At 29.4% G+C, this 17,325-nt stretch overlaps 1 protein-coding gene across 1 annotated transcript in view; it reads right to left on the reverse strand.

Moving 5' to 3' along the window:
- LOC129983573 (protein bark beetle-like) overlaps positions 1–17,325 on the reverse strand; it is a 132,476-nt gene that overhangs the window by 64,805 nt on the left and 50,346 nt on the right. The window contains exons 2-3 of the mRNA XM_056093099.1: positions 14,514–14,698; positions 5,383–5,573 (exon numbers count right to left, since the gene is read on the reverse strand). Of these exons, the coding sequence (XP_055949074.1) occupies positions 5,383–5,573; positions 14,514–14,698 (376 nt within the window). The remainder of the gene's footprint in view (positions 1–5,382; positions 5,574–14,513; positions 14,699–17,325) is intronic.

Raw genomic sequence — 17,325 nt, forward strand, 5'->3', positions numbered from 1 at the left:
CGTTGAAAGAGCGGACAATAGCAAGTTCTTGTCTCGATGGGACAAGTACTGGCCACTGTACAATTTCTGCACATGCGTGGTCTTACTGGATGGATTGTAACTGCATGAATGTAATCCCTACTTTAGATACAGCAATGGTGGTGTAGTTGTCGCGATGACATCCCAAACGATGGACCAACACAGAAGAATTTGGTGCATGGAGCAATAATGGTCAGTTTTTTAACCAACTAAAATACCCGTATTACAGTTTGTAATGAACGAGTATTCATAGTAGCTTCGTGTCAGTGGGATAGTGAAATATCCTTAAAAAATTTATATCAAATTCCGACTGACATTTGACAAATATATTAATTAAAAAATATTTTAATCATATATTTTTATAGTCATTTTTCTTTCTTTTTGGTTAAATAATGTTACTTTTGTGAATTTTCCAAAAATTATTTAAAATACCTGAAAAAATCATAACGCATTTTTTATAGTTTCAGCTTTTTGAAATAAAGGAATTTATAAATAAATAATTTCAACTTAATACTTATTTATTACATTTATATAACGAAAAAGATTTTAGGTAATTTATTAAATATCTTTTATACATTGATGAAGTTCCATAACATACAACAAAGTGAATAGATTTTTGCTAAGTTGTTTTCATGCAATTATATTACAAATTACCGATTATTAAATTTGATAATTAAAAATGAGATTTCTTAAAAGGTTAAAATACAACTCTATAAACCACATAAACTATTTAACATCAGTTTTAGATTAGTTCAACCAAATATTAGCTTTCTTAAAAAGAGAGAGAGAGAGAAAACTGTCGTTTTAGTAAAGAGCAACTATTTACTAAAATTATTCAAATTTTGAAAGCGAAATTATTCAAATCATTTAGAAATGAATCAGAGGGAAACAATCAAACAATTGTACATTTTTCTCAAGTTTTTTTAGCAAACGATTCTTTTTATCTCATTCCTTATCGATGAATGTCACCCGCCATTTATAACACTCCACGGGTCAGCTACGTAAGTCTAATGACCTTAATGTTGGAGCAAGAATTCCATCTCTAGTGTCACGGTTAATGCCATTTAAGAACAAAGTAAAAAAAAAAAAAAAAAAAAAGAGGTTGTTTGGAGCAAATTTCCGTCGACAGTGCCAAAAGACACAATTCGATGAGCTTTGGCGAAACATCAAGATAATTTGATGCTTCAAAAATTGCCTTTTGAAAAAATACAACGATTGGAATGGATATAGAAATAGTAATTATACTAATGGATTTTAAATTTTCGCTGTTCTCATTTATCATGTTTTTTTTTTCTCAATGCAACGCATTTTGTCAGAAAAGCCTAAGCATAAACAAATTTTGTAGCAAATAATGAATATTTAATACTCTCTCACATTTTGGAGTAAAGACATTGAAATGGATTGCTTGGTTTAAACTCTACTCCAAATGTAAAAACGACTCGAAATCTACTATTTGCACCATTACCGGCATTTTACACATTTAGTATATTGTAATTAAATGAAAAATAAAATGCATTACAGTCATGTAAGCAGTTTCTTCTTAAAGAGTTTGAAAGGGGGTTCTATAAAAACTTAATTATAGAATAATTAATAATAAAACCTTAATCTCTATAAAAACTTAATCTAATTGCCACTATAATATGACGAATTATGTGAGAGCAAGGATGCCCGTTTCTGATAAAAAGAGGAAGATGCCTGAGTGGGCATTTGAAACAACACAAATAGCAATCGAATTGAATTAAAAAACAATTACATAAAAATTTGGAATATTGTTAATATTTTAGATTATTAGATAGATAATAAAGTATCTCTTACATATTTATACCATTGGGTAAAACAAATAAAAATAGAGTGCAACTCAAAATCGATTTTTTGAAAAAGCAGCCTCTTATAATAGAAATATGCTATACTTTTGAGCAACCGACATTCCTTACTCGATTTCTTTATGGATCAAATAGATTAATCGATTTCCTATATTTCGAATATATATTAAAACAGGCTATGTAGAAGGCATAGATTTTACATCATGTGAGAAATTAATTGAAAATGTAACGGTCAAATGTATTTTAATCAAATTTGTTTTTATAAATTACAGACAATTATAATGCAAAAAAAAAAAAATTCATGCACTTGGATTAGTTGACAAAACGTAGCGACAATTAAACCTTAGATAAAAAGCTTCCTCATTTGGAAACTCGAATTACAATTATTGTCGCAATTCGCCAGGTGTTAAAATTTTTTTAAGCATGGTAAGCATTTTTAGGTAGATTCCTATAGGAAGATTACCTATTGCAATGGATATATACATAACTAGAGTAATTTTGTTCGGATTTTAACTGGCTTGAAATATGCTGTTAGAAATGTAAAAATCTCGAATAAGTTCGTAAACGGTCCATCTAACTCAAAGGGGGTGGAAATGGTGGGAGGGTTGAAATGTTCATTTCGCTATGACTTTCTTAATATTGAAGATAGAGAAATAGCTCCAATTAGCCAAATTAGCACCTCATTAAGACAACAACTTTTATATTTAATGTTTTTCAATAACGCAATATCTTAGAAGTTAGGAACTGAATTTTTTTTTTTTAAACCATAATTTTGACTGTTTCTAACATCAACAATTTATGTAGTCAGACAGTAACTTAGATGTAAAGGCCTTTGCCTTCCAGCTTGCCGAGGGGGGATTTTTTTCATATTAACAGGATTCTGCATATTAAAAGCCTCTGAAAAAATATGGATTACTCCTCAAATCCTAGCAAAAATCCTTTTTAATTTAAAAAAAATCGTGTTCTATGAATAATTAATGAAAAAGACAGAATGAAAAATATTTTTACGTATTTACGATAATATCACCAACAGACTTGTAAGATGTTCCGTTTTGCGATAAGAGACGCTCATTTTTCTTTTTGCTATCTGACAACTATTAATTTTGATGCTTTTAAAATATGACCCGGAAAAAGAAAACGAATAAAAATAGTTTCATTAAAAGCAACAAGAATAAATGCACCTGCCGAAACACCTGATATATGCATTCGCTGAAGTTAAAAGGCTCAGGTTTGTCAGATATCACCTGCAGTAACTGTGTTGCAGGAATCGGACAGAGCAGTTTTCCTCCAGAAATATTATTTTTCTAGGAGTAATCAATACATCATATAAAGTCCAGTACACGATTTTCCTTAAATAATTCTAAAATGATTCAAGATATAACTTGGTGTAATTAATTAATGCCACTTTTGTAATTGTGAAGCAGTCGTATAAAAAAACTTTTCTATATAAATTGCTGAAGTAGTAATCATCTATTTTTTTACTTTTGATTTTTAAATGGAACTTTCAATTTTTTTTAAATAAATCTTTCCTAGACAATAATTAATTGAGCGAAAGGATAGCAAAAAGTGCAAAAAAAAAAATCCTGTATAGAAATCATTTGAGATCATTTTTCTAGTGATGGGGATAGTTGGATGGAATATTAGGGTGCTTAAATTCGAGCTCTCAATCTATTAAATATATTAAATTTCTAAACACACACGCGCGCGCGCATTCATAATTTAGAAGATATGTGGCTGAAAAGAAGAAACTTCTGAAATTATATCTTCGGTTTATTTCACCACGAGAGGCATATTATGAACAAAGAAGCGATGATCAGAAGATTTCTTTTTACATCGCGATACAATAGCAAAGAACCTGAAAATTTTCCCTTCAGTTATTTTATCAAGAGATTCTGATAGAGATTTCTTTGACACGCGTAGACTTAGGAAAGGGAATATTAGGTATCTTTAAATGAATGTCGTAAGTATTAGGAATTTTTATCCCTTCGCTCGGAGTGTGAGAAATACAAAAGGTCATCAGTTTACAAGAGTACGTGTTGGAATTAATTAAATAAAAGAGTAAGAATTGGATCAGGAAATAAGATAGCATATTAGAATGAAATTAACATGGGCTAATTTAAGATAAAAATTATGAAATTTATATTATATATATATATATATATATATATATATATATATATATATATATATATATATATATATATATATATATTAACGATATGTCACACAATGATGATTAAGAGGAATCAGATCATCATTGAACTATTAAGTTAATCTTAACTCCACATTAAAACAGACATATATTGATGCCTTTCACATAAGCTGATAATAAACTGAAGGAAAAAATAAACCCCTTAAAAGTTGATAGTTAATTTTTATTGGGAATCATTTTTTTATAAATGAAAAATAGATTAAATTTTAAACAAACAGTTTTGACTGAAAGATTACACTTAAGCTTATAATTAAATCTATTATTAGCAATATTCAGCATCTAACTATAAAAATAAGAATTTTTCTAATAAATAAGTAAAATAAAATATTAGAAGCATATGCAAGTCTGCCTCTAATAACACTGGCGAAGATTAAAGTTTATCACTCAGAGACTACAGATCTCAGATCTTTTTGCTCCAGATCTCAGAGTAAAAAAAAAAAAAAAAAACATAAATGAAGAAATTTTTTAAAAAATGATATTCATCATTGCGTGTAAATTTTATGTATAATTACTCGTCTAAAAATCTTTTGTATATATCTAATTTTGTGCTAACTTATATCTTATAACTTTAAATGAGCAATTCTTGTATATAAATTTATTTCGTGTATCTCGGAAATGGCTGTAACGATTTGGAGCAAATGCTATGTTTAAATAAGGTTTTGCTTTTTAAGTTTATCTGTTTAGAAGTCTTTCCAGAAAAATCAAGATTTTACGCACACAACAAAAAGCCTATTTATAATGAACTATTAGAGCTTTTTTCTATCTGCTCTGACAATGGCCTATATGACAATGTCATATAGGCCATCTGGGACCCGATTTCACCATGGTTAAACTGAGTGTTAAGTTGGAAAATATAAGTGATGCTAGATAAACTGTAAAATGAATATTGTAATATAGCAGATTGTTTCGAATAACTTAGTGCATTCATGATTTTTTTTATTTAAATGGCTAGTTAATATGTAGGTAAGGTTGAAAAACATTCGTATGTAATTAATATGAGATATGTATCTAAATATTTTCTCCGAAAAAAAAACGCACGATTTTACAAAAACTGCTGAGCGAAGCTTGGTCTTCAAGATATTGACAAAATTAACCAGGCAAGAAGAACATAAAAATAGTAAATATATATTGGAATTAAAAACTTTGATATTTATTGCGTGTACTTCTTAAAGAAAAAAATTAATTGTGAATGAAAAAAAAGTGTTTTATCAAAATTTTTGAAAAACCTTCGATGTAACGGCTTCTGTAAGAATATTTTTTAAAAAAAGCTTTTAGGCGAAGGAATTTACTTGAAAAAATCTTTATTGCATTCCAAAATTCATTACTCACCACAAACTCCGCTTCCAAGCTGCCTGGATTTCCAGTTCGGGCAATCTGTTAGAGAGGATTCAGAACCAGCGCAGCGCGGATCCTCGTACATGAGTTGACTAGAATCATTGTTTCGTGGGAACCAATTATAGAGATGGCCTCCAGTGAACCCCAGTTGTCGGCACATGACATGCAAGCTTTCGGCAGTCCAGCTGCAAAAAAAAAAGGTTTCTGCATCAAAATATTATTTTTAATAAAAATTTAAAAATCATAACTATTTTTATAAAGATTTTCCAGGTTCTGACTTAAGAAAAATCGAATTTTTTTTAGGAAGGCTAGCTTTAATACAATTCGTTGGATAAATCAGTAATTTATACAACCTTCTATTAAACAACAAAATAATAATTACTGTTGTATTGGGATGTCAAATCACAATAGAGATCCCTCTTTCTCTCTCTCACATTCATCAACTACATGATGTTATTCCTAAGATCGAACTTAATTATTCTTGCTGGCAATGCTGCAAAAGTAATAACTTTCACCAACCAGAGGGAGTAGTCTCTCCGAAACTTTCTCGCATACTCTATAATACTCTTGTCAAATCAGAGAACGTCTTACATGACAATGGCATACAATAGTTACGAAATATTAACTTATGGCGTGAATATAGCATTTCTGCTGAATCTATCGTGTCATTCTGGGCGAATTATTTGACTATTTATCCGTGGAATACTATTAACAGTATTCAAAAATCGAGTTTGTGCTTTAGACACGTTTTTCTAAACCGATTGAAACAATATTAGTACAAATGCAGTTTTGTGTCAAATTAAATCCTGTACCAAATTCGATATATTTAAATCATTGCATTTATGAATTATCGCGTTTATTTTTTTCTGAAAGTACAGACCGACAGACAGTCCACCCGAAGTTGGATTTGGCTCAAAATTTGACAGATGTCTACACTATAGATTTTAAACCGGAGTACCCAATTTTACCTATCTAGCTCTCTTCGTTTGTAATTAGCGTGTTAACTTATATTCGAAGGAACATACGAACTTTCGCTGAACGGATTTTGATCAAAATGTGACCGAAATCTACAAAAATTTTTTAAGCTCGTATACCAAAGTTCAACAGTCTATCTCAAAGCGTTTTTGAATCATTTTTGCCAGAAAGACAGACGGACGGACATTTTCCAAAGATGCGTTTTACGAACTCAAGAAGGTCTAAAATGTGACAATTCGTTAAAATTTCGAGTTCGGATTTTTTGACGATTACTATATTTTTCTCAATTCTACATATACGAGAAAATAAAAAAAAGCAATAACTGAAATGTTTCAGAATGAATGCCCCATTTCGAGCTCCGTCTCATCATTATCAAGACAACAAACTCAATCAGAATTACAGTCGTATCCTCGGTAAAAATGGTGACCAATTGAGAATGTAATCTTTGGATTTCATTTAAACATTCGATTGCTGTCCACTTTGAATGAGAAAGTACAAGTATCTAGGAATATCCTAAGACTCAGGGTTGTTTTTTGATACTCATATCAACGTCAGTGTTAAAGATCTACAGTGGTGGCCAAAATTGTAGACACCTCTTTAGGAAATCTTTATGTTTTCTAACTTGGTATGCTTATAAAAACTGTTACGATTTACAAAATGTAAACTCTTACATATCATTTTAAAGAGAATTCAATGCTAATTTCAATACAAGAAGCAAATTTCAAATATTTACAATACAAAAAAAGTTATACTTGCTTTAATCTGAAAAACAAGCACAGTAATGAAGTGGATTGTAATTTCTAACTTTCCTGAGCAATCATTTTTCTTGTTCTGGGAACCAATCAAATGTTAATAACTGCCAACAGAAGCTAACATCATGTTTAAAGTTGAAACAAGTCATTATTGTGCTTTGTTCTGTAGAAGGAAAACAGTTTTTTATGTCATCAAATTATAAGTAAGAAATTTTTGTTAAATTTTACTAATTCCTAATAAATATTAAATTTTTTAATATTTAGTCAAGAAGCAATGACATCAATTAAAAGAATATATTGATCATCTACAAAGAGAATTAAGATTATTGTGTTAGGGGAATGTGGTCTTTCCTATGAAATTGTAAGACAGATAGGTGGTTCAGTGATTACATCTGGAGTCCGAAAGTTTTGTTTAAGATATCAGGAGACAAATTAAAGGAAAAAAAAGGCTGAAAAAAAAGTGCATCATATCTGTTGATAATAGAAAAGTAAAAAGACTATGTTTCCAAGAGAGAAGAATGCCAATAAGGGGCCATCAGAAGTCAATTGGATGCTGCTGCTTTCTGTCAGTTCAAGAACAATCAGGAGAAGATTATTAGATGTTGGACTAAGAGGTAGAATTCCTCGAAAAAAGCCTTATCTCAATTTACAGTAACGCATAAAACGATTAAATCGGCAAAGGAATACATTAATTGGACAGATGATCAATGGTCACAAGTTATATGGAGCGATGAAACAAAAATATTATTATTCGGTAGTGTTGAGCGAAAATATGTAAGACGTAGAATAGACGAACAGATACATCCTGACTGCATTCAGGCAACTGTGAAGAACTCAGTGTTATGATTAGGTGATTCATGCCAGCAGACGGTATCGGTCGCCTTCATGTTATCGATGGAACATTAAATGCAAGAAAATACATTGATACTATTCTAGAGCCAAAACTTATATCTTTCATCAGTGATCTCTTTTCCAACAGCGCATCATTTATTTTTCAGCAGGATTCAGCTCTTTGCCACATAATAAAAATATCGAAAGAGTGGTTTGGTACAAAGAGCATTGAATTGTTATCATGGCCAGAAAACAGTCGCCACTCCTATTAAGAGCTTATGGCATCGTTTGAAAATTCTTATACGAAGGAGGCATCCATCAAATAAAAGAAAACTAATATAGGTTATAATTGTTTCCTGGCATCATGTAATAACGAAGGAGGAGCTTAAAACTCTCGTCAGCTCAATAGAACATCGATGTGAAGCTGTAATAAAACATAAAGGCTAACTTAAGTACTGATAACTCACTGCAGTCATCAGCATCTAATGCATCTCGATAATTATTGCCGTTTACATTTTTTTGTATTACAAATATTTGAAATTGAAATCAGTATTGAATTCTCTTTAAAATGATATACAAGACTTTGCATTTTGTGAAACGTCGCACTTTCTATAAGCATGCAAAGTTAGAAAAAATAAAAAATTTCCAAAGTGTCCACAATTTTGGCCACCATTGTAAAGTAAAAATTAACTCAATATTATCGTCAGAGAGTATTAGCGATCAAGCAGAAGTTGGCTCAATAAATCAATTTTAAGATCAGCGTTTCTGTATCATTCTTCAAGTATGCCTTTTATGACATTTGTTTCCACATAGTTGATTATCACCATAAAGACATCATATTCCAAAAGTATCAGCTTATGAAAAGCTTTAATTCTCTATTATATACAACGCGAAAGATATTAAATAGTTATTTAAAAATAAAATTGACCTTGGGCTACATTAAAAGTTTCTAGGCCATACCATTTGACAAAATTATTGATTTCTTTACTATTAGATTTTAACAACAATTCAGTCTTAAAAACTTCAACACTGCCTACACCACTATTCTGGATAAAATCTTCAAAAATTTCTCATCTGTTTAAAGAATTATTAATTGTACATACAGCGATCATTTTTGAGAATTGAAAAATTAGAACCAATTTCATGCCAAAAATACATTCCTTCAATTTCACTAAAGGAGGTAAAATGGCATTGATCTCATGCAACTATTTTAACTATACTATAATTTTGTACTTCTCATTTATGAGGTAAAATGGCATTGATCTCTTGCTACTATTTCAATTATACCATAATTTTGTACTTATCTCATTTATATCTATTTCCAGTGTCCATTTAAAACTTTTACAAAAATTCTAATATACTTTCTAATATTCTTAGTAATAAACAAAATAATATTTTTCCATCTTAACTATACAATTTCAATATTAATATTTTTATCGAACTTAATTTTGATGAAGAGGGACACTCTTTCCTTGACTAAACTTGAAACCTCTTCCTGACTTATGGTTACTAATTATATTAGTTTCAAGGATTTCTCTTTACTCAGGACCACTATATGTGTACAACATGGAATTAATGAAATCACTTTTACGAGAAAAATAACATATTTTCATGAAATTCATTGTTTTAAATGAAATATTTATTACATTTCTTTTATGGAAAAATATTGGTAATTTTAACAAAATAATTTGTTTCTAAAACTGCATAAGAATTCTAAGAAACATTAAAATTACTATTTGTAATACAAATCAAATCCTGTTGTTAACAGTAAAGGTTATTGTGATATTTGTTCAAAATTTTAAAACACTTCAATGACTAATTAGCGTTTATTGGATAAGTGCCAGAAATACATGTTATAACATAAATGTAAAAATAGTATGATTATAAATACCTAATAATTTCTATTTTAGTAAATATTTTAAACAAAAGAAACTGCCAAAATATTACTTCAAACCTTTTTTTTTTTAAACAAATTGTAAGAAATTACTATTCTCTAATAAAAAACACGTACTTTTATAAAGGAATAAAAGTTTTCTTTAATTCCATTTATTATTACAAATAATATTAGATGCAAGATAATAATTTAAAGATAATAACTTAAGTAACAAATAACAAATTCTTGCCTACAGTAATTAAAATGCAAAAAATTGCAAATAATAATCAATTATTAGTTTCAAAATTGAAATATCAATTATTAGAGTAGTAATAAAAATGTTATTTTAAAACAACTTGTCCTGAATTAAAAAAATTTAAAAGTTTTAAAAGCTTCTTTTTTGAAAATTTTGAAGCTTGAAATTTTTTTTATTCAACTCAAACTCTTTTTTTTTTTTTTTTTTTTTTAGTTACCTCAATTATTAATGTATTTTTCTCCTTTTTTTTGCTTTTAATTCTTTTAGCTTCTCTCTCACCCCCAATTGCTATTTCATTCTTTTTTTTTTCCTTTTTATTTCTTCGCTTCATACTCCTTCAGATATGGCTAATGAATTTCTCTCACTTAAAATCAATTGTTTTGATACTATAAAATTACTTATTCCATTACTAGTTTAAATGCTGTCACAAACCATTCTTCTTGAAGTAAGTGTTTGTTCTTTCATATTCTCCCATAAAACAATCTTTATTGATCGAAAATCCTCTCTCAACATTACTATTGCCATGAGAAAGTATCATTGTCAACTTTAACAAAGATATGCATCATTGCAAGGTTTTGAATTGAGAGTAGGTTGAACCAAAATTTATTCACTTGCTGTTTTTTGAAAAGTGAAAACTGATCCTTCGGAAAATTCTGTTAGGGTTGCTATTATCAATATTCATCAGCTTATCACTCTTTCTATCCTAATGAAATTCCGAAAAGTCGCTATATCCTTGAAAGAAAACTTTCTCAAGTTACTATTGCTATGGTAATTTTGGCAACATTAGGAGATATAGAGAAATGATAGCGCCCCATGCTTTCGTCTGCAATTTCCCCTTATTTTTAGATATTTTTAAGAATTTCCCTGATTTTTCCCTAATTTTTATAGATCGATTAAATACCCTGACTTTTCCCTGATATCCCCGATTTCCCAGTTTTGTCGCCGCCTTGTAAAATCAAACAAGATATTGCAACGTCTATATTTTTCATCCATGGTCCAAATTTTATTTATGAAGTTAGATGCAAAAAATAAAACGATTTTAATTTCATGGATTCATGTTGTCAGATGCAAAAGATACATTCAACTAATTAACTCCAAACGATTTATGAACGAATTTAATTTTTAACACTTTTTTTGGTATTTATTTATTTATTTTGATTTTCAGCTATTGTGAATTTTTAAAATGTGTTTTTTCTGGTTTATATTGAAAACTCTTTCGAAATCATTCATATGAAAAGTAAGTTACAAAATTTTAAAAAAAAAAACCCGTTGATTATAACAAATATGGAAGTTGAGATTCATGTGATTAGATATTCTAATACAGATGAAGATGAAATAAAATCAAAATGACTTAAATATCCGAAAGGATCGAAATAATAAAAATATTTCCTCACTCACAGAAAAATATCAGCTAAAATAAATTCTTTATATTTTTAATCGATAAAAAAAAAAGAGTAAAACGAGAATAAAAGCTACTTGTACCATTTATAATAAGTACTATCGAGATTTTTTTTTTTTCTTATTGACGGTATTTTTTTTTTTGACAATTATTAAGAAACTGATGCACTACACATTAAATATCGTAATAATACTAAAAATAAATTGATGATTTCGGTTCGAATATGGGACCTTTTATAAAGTCGCATGCATGTAAATGCGATAGTTAAAAAAAAAAAAAAACTAACAATTCTAAGGTAAAAGAAATTTGGTTTGATAAGCATCAAATATGTAGATTTTTATCAAATTTTGAACCAAATTTGTCAAATGTTTGATCATCTCTTTCTATACGCTCGTATGCAGGCACACGCAATAACTCAAAAATGCAGTGACTTAAATAAATGAAATTTGGTATGTGATCTTGTGACTACATTTGTAATTCTATGCCAAGTTTGGATTTCATCCAATCAAAAAAAAGGTGTCCAAAATACGTATTCCATTTTCTGCAGCTTGGATACCTGCGATTAACAGCTGAAAAAAATTGCCAATATTATACGTTGGATACGATAAAAACTTTAGATCCCTGCTAAAGGTTGATATTTTGCAATTATTGTTCGGCAATGGCAAGCAGTTAATACACATGTACATACATGCATAAAAAAGATCATGCCGGGGACTTTGAAAGTAAAAATTTAAGTACTTGTAGTGTTCATGGCATTATCCGAGATAACAATTTTATACGGGGGGGGGAGGGATAATATCCTCATTGGAACGTATGCGAGAAAGTTTTGGGGAAACCCCTGCTACGGGTTTTCCTATGAGATTGCAGGCAAGTGACTAGCACTGAAAAAATTTAATACCATACGTAACAAATCTAGCAACAAATATTTCTCAGTTTTATATTCATTTTAATTACGCAAGTTTTGAAATCGAAGTTAAGATGTTTTATTATCATTCTAAAAATTTATCCAAATGTTAAACTAGCAAGCTTTATGTTCAAAAGAACAAATATATATCCATATATCAAGATAGATAAACATAGTTTACATAATGTGCCAAAAATGTTAAGTGTCGAAAGCTCCAATCTATTCGCATTTAAAAAATTTATTTAAAATAATAAATAAGAAATTAAAGTATTCGTTTCAAGTATTGTCGTATAATATCAAGAATAATTTCCCAATTACTGTGAATGTGAATCTATTCTTAAAATAAAAAGCAGCAAAAGTTATTTTTAACTTACATTTACTAGACAATGGTTAGTCTGTCATTCTGAAATATAAACAATCCTAAGTATACCCCAATCAAACAATTAAAATAGCCATGTAATAAAAAAATAGCTTTAAAAGTAAGCTATAAAAATCACAGTTATATCTCTTCTGATCTAAAGTCAAATGACATAAGTAACCTTGAAAACAGATAAAATTACGTTTATAAACTGATGCTTAAACTAATCTCGGCAAGGTAATTTCACATAACCTTGATTTGTGTTTTATTAACCAGAAATATACACAAATATTGGCACGCTGCCAATATCCATGTGTGTTTCGTAATTCGCTATATTGTACTCGAACAAGAAAAGTACAATTATCATAAAAATAATGACGGAAACATGTTATAATCGAAACACCTCACTTTCATTATAATTACTAAGGTAAAAAATGAATTTTTATTGCAGTTTATCCAAATTTTAGAGAAAGGAATAATCCCATACCTTTTTTAGCAGTTTGGAATAAGAAAGAAATCTTATTCCATTTTTATCTTGTTTTATTTTTAAGATGAGAGAAATATCACCAATCATTTCAAGTATTATAAACTTTAAATACCAAGCATAAAAACCAGCGGAATGGTCTTTCCAAAACTTTCTCGCATACTTTCTAATAGATTTGTCATGCCAGAGAACGCCTTGAATGGCATTGGCGTTCAATAGTTATGAAATATTAACCTTTGGCGTGAATTTGGTATTTTTACTGAATTGGTCGTGTCATCCTTGGCGAGTTATTTGGCGATTAATCCTTGACATTCATTAAGAGCACCGAAATTCGAATTTGTGTTTTAGACCCGTTTTTCTTAACAGATTGAAACAAAAATTTGACACAACACTATATTTATAGTCACAAAATTCCATACCAAATTTGATATATTTAAATCATTGCATTTTTTTTACTATCGTGTTTACATGATTCTGAAAGTACATACTGACAATCAATCCGTAGTTGGATTTGGCTCAAAATTTGACAGGTTTCTAAACTATAGATGTTAAATCTGTATACCGAATTTTAACTATCTAGATCTCTTAGTTTTTGTATTTGTCGTGTTAACTTACATTAGAACAACCGGACAGACGGACTTCATCTGAACAGATTTTACTAAAAATTTAATAGAAATCTGCAAATTGGTATGAAGACCGTACACCAAATTTCAAAAGTCTAGCTCAAATATTTTTTTATCTCTATCACAGACAGACAGATGTATATTTTCCAAAAATATATTTTTCAAGCTCAGGGAGGTCTAAAATGTGGATATTCGTCTAATTCTCGTATTCGAAGTTTTTGATGATTACTATGCTTTCTCTATACTACGTATATCAGAAAGGAATTATATTTGTTACATAATAGATGGAAATACACGTTTAAGATTGCATATTATGGTTAAGATTAAGATTGCAGAAGAGGAAAAATTAAACTTGTTATAAATTCGATTATTTATTAATATTTTATCAAAGATATGGCTAATAAATACACAGTTATAATGAAATACATTGGAATCGAAAGATCTTTTATAAAATCCCCATAGTCAGAAAAAAATTCATAAAGACTCTAAAGACTGTGGATTTAATGTCGGTGACTCAGAACATTATTGTCAAAGGCGATGGTTCAATTTTTAAACAAGAAAACAAGGATATTTTATAACAGACCTGCAAATTTCCATAATTAAACATTTTACATAAGCTGACAAGCAAAAATACGAGATATGTAATTGCAAAATCAGATAAAGCGCTTACTTTTTGGAGTTAGTGCAAACGGATCTCCATTTTCCTTTGTAGAACATCTGAAGTCGCCCTTCCAGAACTGAATGCCCATCGACGAGACGAACGTCCGGCCACTCAGATAATCGTCCATCAGAATCAGAAAATGAGAACTGACGATCCACCAGACGAGTGAAAGTGATCTTACGGTCGATTTCACCCTGAAAAAGATAGGAAAATAAAAAATAAAAAACTAAGCAATTGTAATTCTGAAATAAAATACAATAGTTAACAAAAATTCAAAAAAATATGCTGATAAAAAAAAGGAAAAAAAAAAGAGAAATTAATATAATGTTATTGTAATTCATTTCTTTTTAAAATAAGAAAGAGTAGTCTCACCGAAATTTTCTTGCATACTCACTAACAAAGGCGTTATTTTACGCATACAAACAATTAAAAATGTAGACCCCGAGGAGTGCTCACATTTTTATTTTCAAAATCCCGCATATAAAAGGTTTACTTTGTATATAGTAACGTAAATACAAATACATTTTCGAGGCTTTTTTTTAACAAACTGAAAACAAAAGTTTTTTACAGAAATACAATTTGAATATCAAGATCACACACCAAATTTCATTATTTTAAGCTGTTGTCTTTTTTGGGTTATCGTATTTATATGCATGCGAAAGTACAGACCGACAGATAGTAAACCCACTCGAGAATTTGGTTCAAAATTTAGTATGGATCTATACTTTAGATGATAAAATTTCGTAAAAAAACACTCACATTTATCTAGTTTTGTAGTAATTGTGTTCACTTGAACTAGGGTTAGATAGACAGATTTCTTGTGATAGATTTCATTCAAAATTTGATAGTAATATACGAAGTTTGTATAAAGGGCCACCACAAATTTCATCTGTTTAGCTCAAAGATTTTTTTTTTTTTTTTGAGTTATTGTGTTTACAGATAGAAGACATTTATTTTTGAAGAAATACTTTTATCTTTACAAAAAAATGAAAACGTTGGAAATTCAAAATTTTCACTACGGTAAGAAGTCAAAAACCATTGTAAAAATATATGACGGAGAAAAAGATTCATACTTAAATTATTATTTTTTTTTAACTTTACAAAATTTTTATATGGTAAGATTATTCAAAATTAAATGAAGTTATGCAATTAAGAATCAACTACCATTTTTTGAATTCATTCGTTACTCTATTTATAAGTGTGATATCTTATTCAAAACTGAATAAATCAATTGAAAAGCAAAATATACATATTATTCAAAAAATGAAATCTGAAAAAGAATTTATCATTGAGAAGTTTCTTCGATATTCTGAGGAAACATGTGTATATCAAAATAAATATCTTGATGCTAGTTTTTAATAACACAATTAGATCCATACGGGCTAAATGATCAATGACAACACACTAATTATAATTTGGTCATATTTTATAAACGAGGTTGATGCAGTACCTTAAAGAATAATACAATAGCAAAAATGATGACGCAGTCATGCGCTTTCTAATGCAAGGCTTCTTTATAATAATTTTATTACTCATTTTAAATTTATAATGCTAACTTGATAAAAAAAAATGTTGCCGTTTGTATGTTTACATAAAAACTTCGTAAAAGCAGAGTAGTAGAGGATGAAGGTCATCCAGAGAATAATGATTTTCTTTTTTTTTTTTTTTAATCCAGACGTCATTAAGACGTCTTAGTAAGTTTAAATTGCCCCGGGCCTTGGCCTTACCTTTTCGCATCCCCGTCATATTCGGTTTTTAAAAAAATGGCATAAAAGTAATAAAGTTTTGTTTCCATAATGTCTTCTAAGGCTCATGGGATATATAACCCCCTTGTACTTTGGTCACCACGCCACAGTCAAAAATAATTAAAAGTGCGACCAACGACTAAAAAAAAATGACAACCACTGCCAAAAAAAAAAAAAAAAAAAAAAATATTCAAATGATACTGAATGCATTTTCTCTTGTAAACAAACGAAGTTTTTAAACTCTCTTAAGAAAACGATGCAAATAAGATACGAAAGAAAAGATTTTAAAAAGTGTATACATAGAATAGACAAATCCACAAAAGACCTAATACAACCTGTTTCCAAGAATTTCAGCCAAAAGACAGCTATAAAAACGCATACAGTTGAGGTCACAAATTTCGCTCTGCTCTTCGATAAATTTTCAGATTCTGAGACCATAAAATTGACCTCTTTCATCTCTGAGACATCAGAAGAACGTAAAATAATAATAATAAAAAGCAGCTAGCTATACAAAAAAAAAAGGGGGGGGGAGTAAGTTGGTACTAGAGCACTGCTTCATGGCCTTGACTTTAAGGCGGGCTCGCGAATGGGGCGCGCATTGGGAGGGGTTCAATTCCATTCCGATCGCACAAAAGAGGATTCTGAGCCAGTTACGGTGAAAAAGTACGTCATGAAAATACGATATTGTGAAGGTAGCCATATAATTGAAGGGTTCACAGAGAAGTATTTTACGAAAATAAACTTAACAAATTTCAAAGTTTGAGGTAACAGGCAAAATATTACATTCACGATCCCCTGAATACATTTTGTTTAAACTTTATCTACCGTGACTTTCATTGCGTGTATGGAACAGGGAGACCAACCGGAGAGCAGGCAGTCGTATAAGATAGTCTTAGTTTCGCTAATCGTTTGAGAAAGTTTATTCGAAAACCTTAAATAAAAATTTAAACAGCATTTAATCTTTAAGAAGAATGTGACATGCCGCATAAGGATAATAGAATGAGATTACATTTATTTTAATGAAAAATTCACAGTAATTAATATACAAATAATTTTAGGTAAATACTCGATGGTAG

The sequence above is a fragment of the Argiope bruennichi genome, chromosome 9 (genome assembly GCF_947563725.1).
Source record: "Argiope bruennichi chromosome 9, qqArgBrue1.1, whole genome shotgun sequence".
In the NCBI taxonomy this organism is placed as follows: Eukaryota; Metazoa; Arthropoda; class Arachnida; order Araneae; family Araneidae; genus Argiope; species Argiope bruennichi.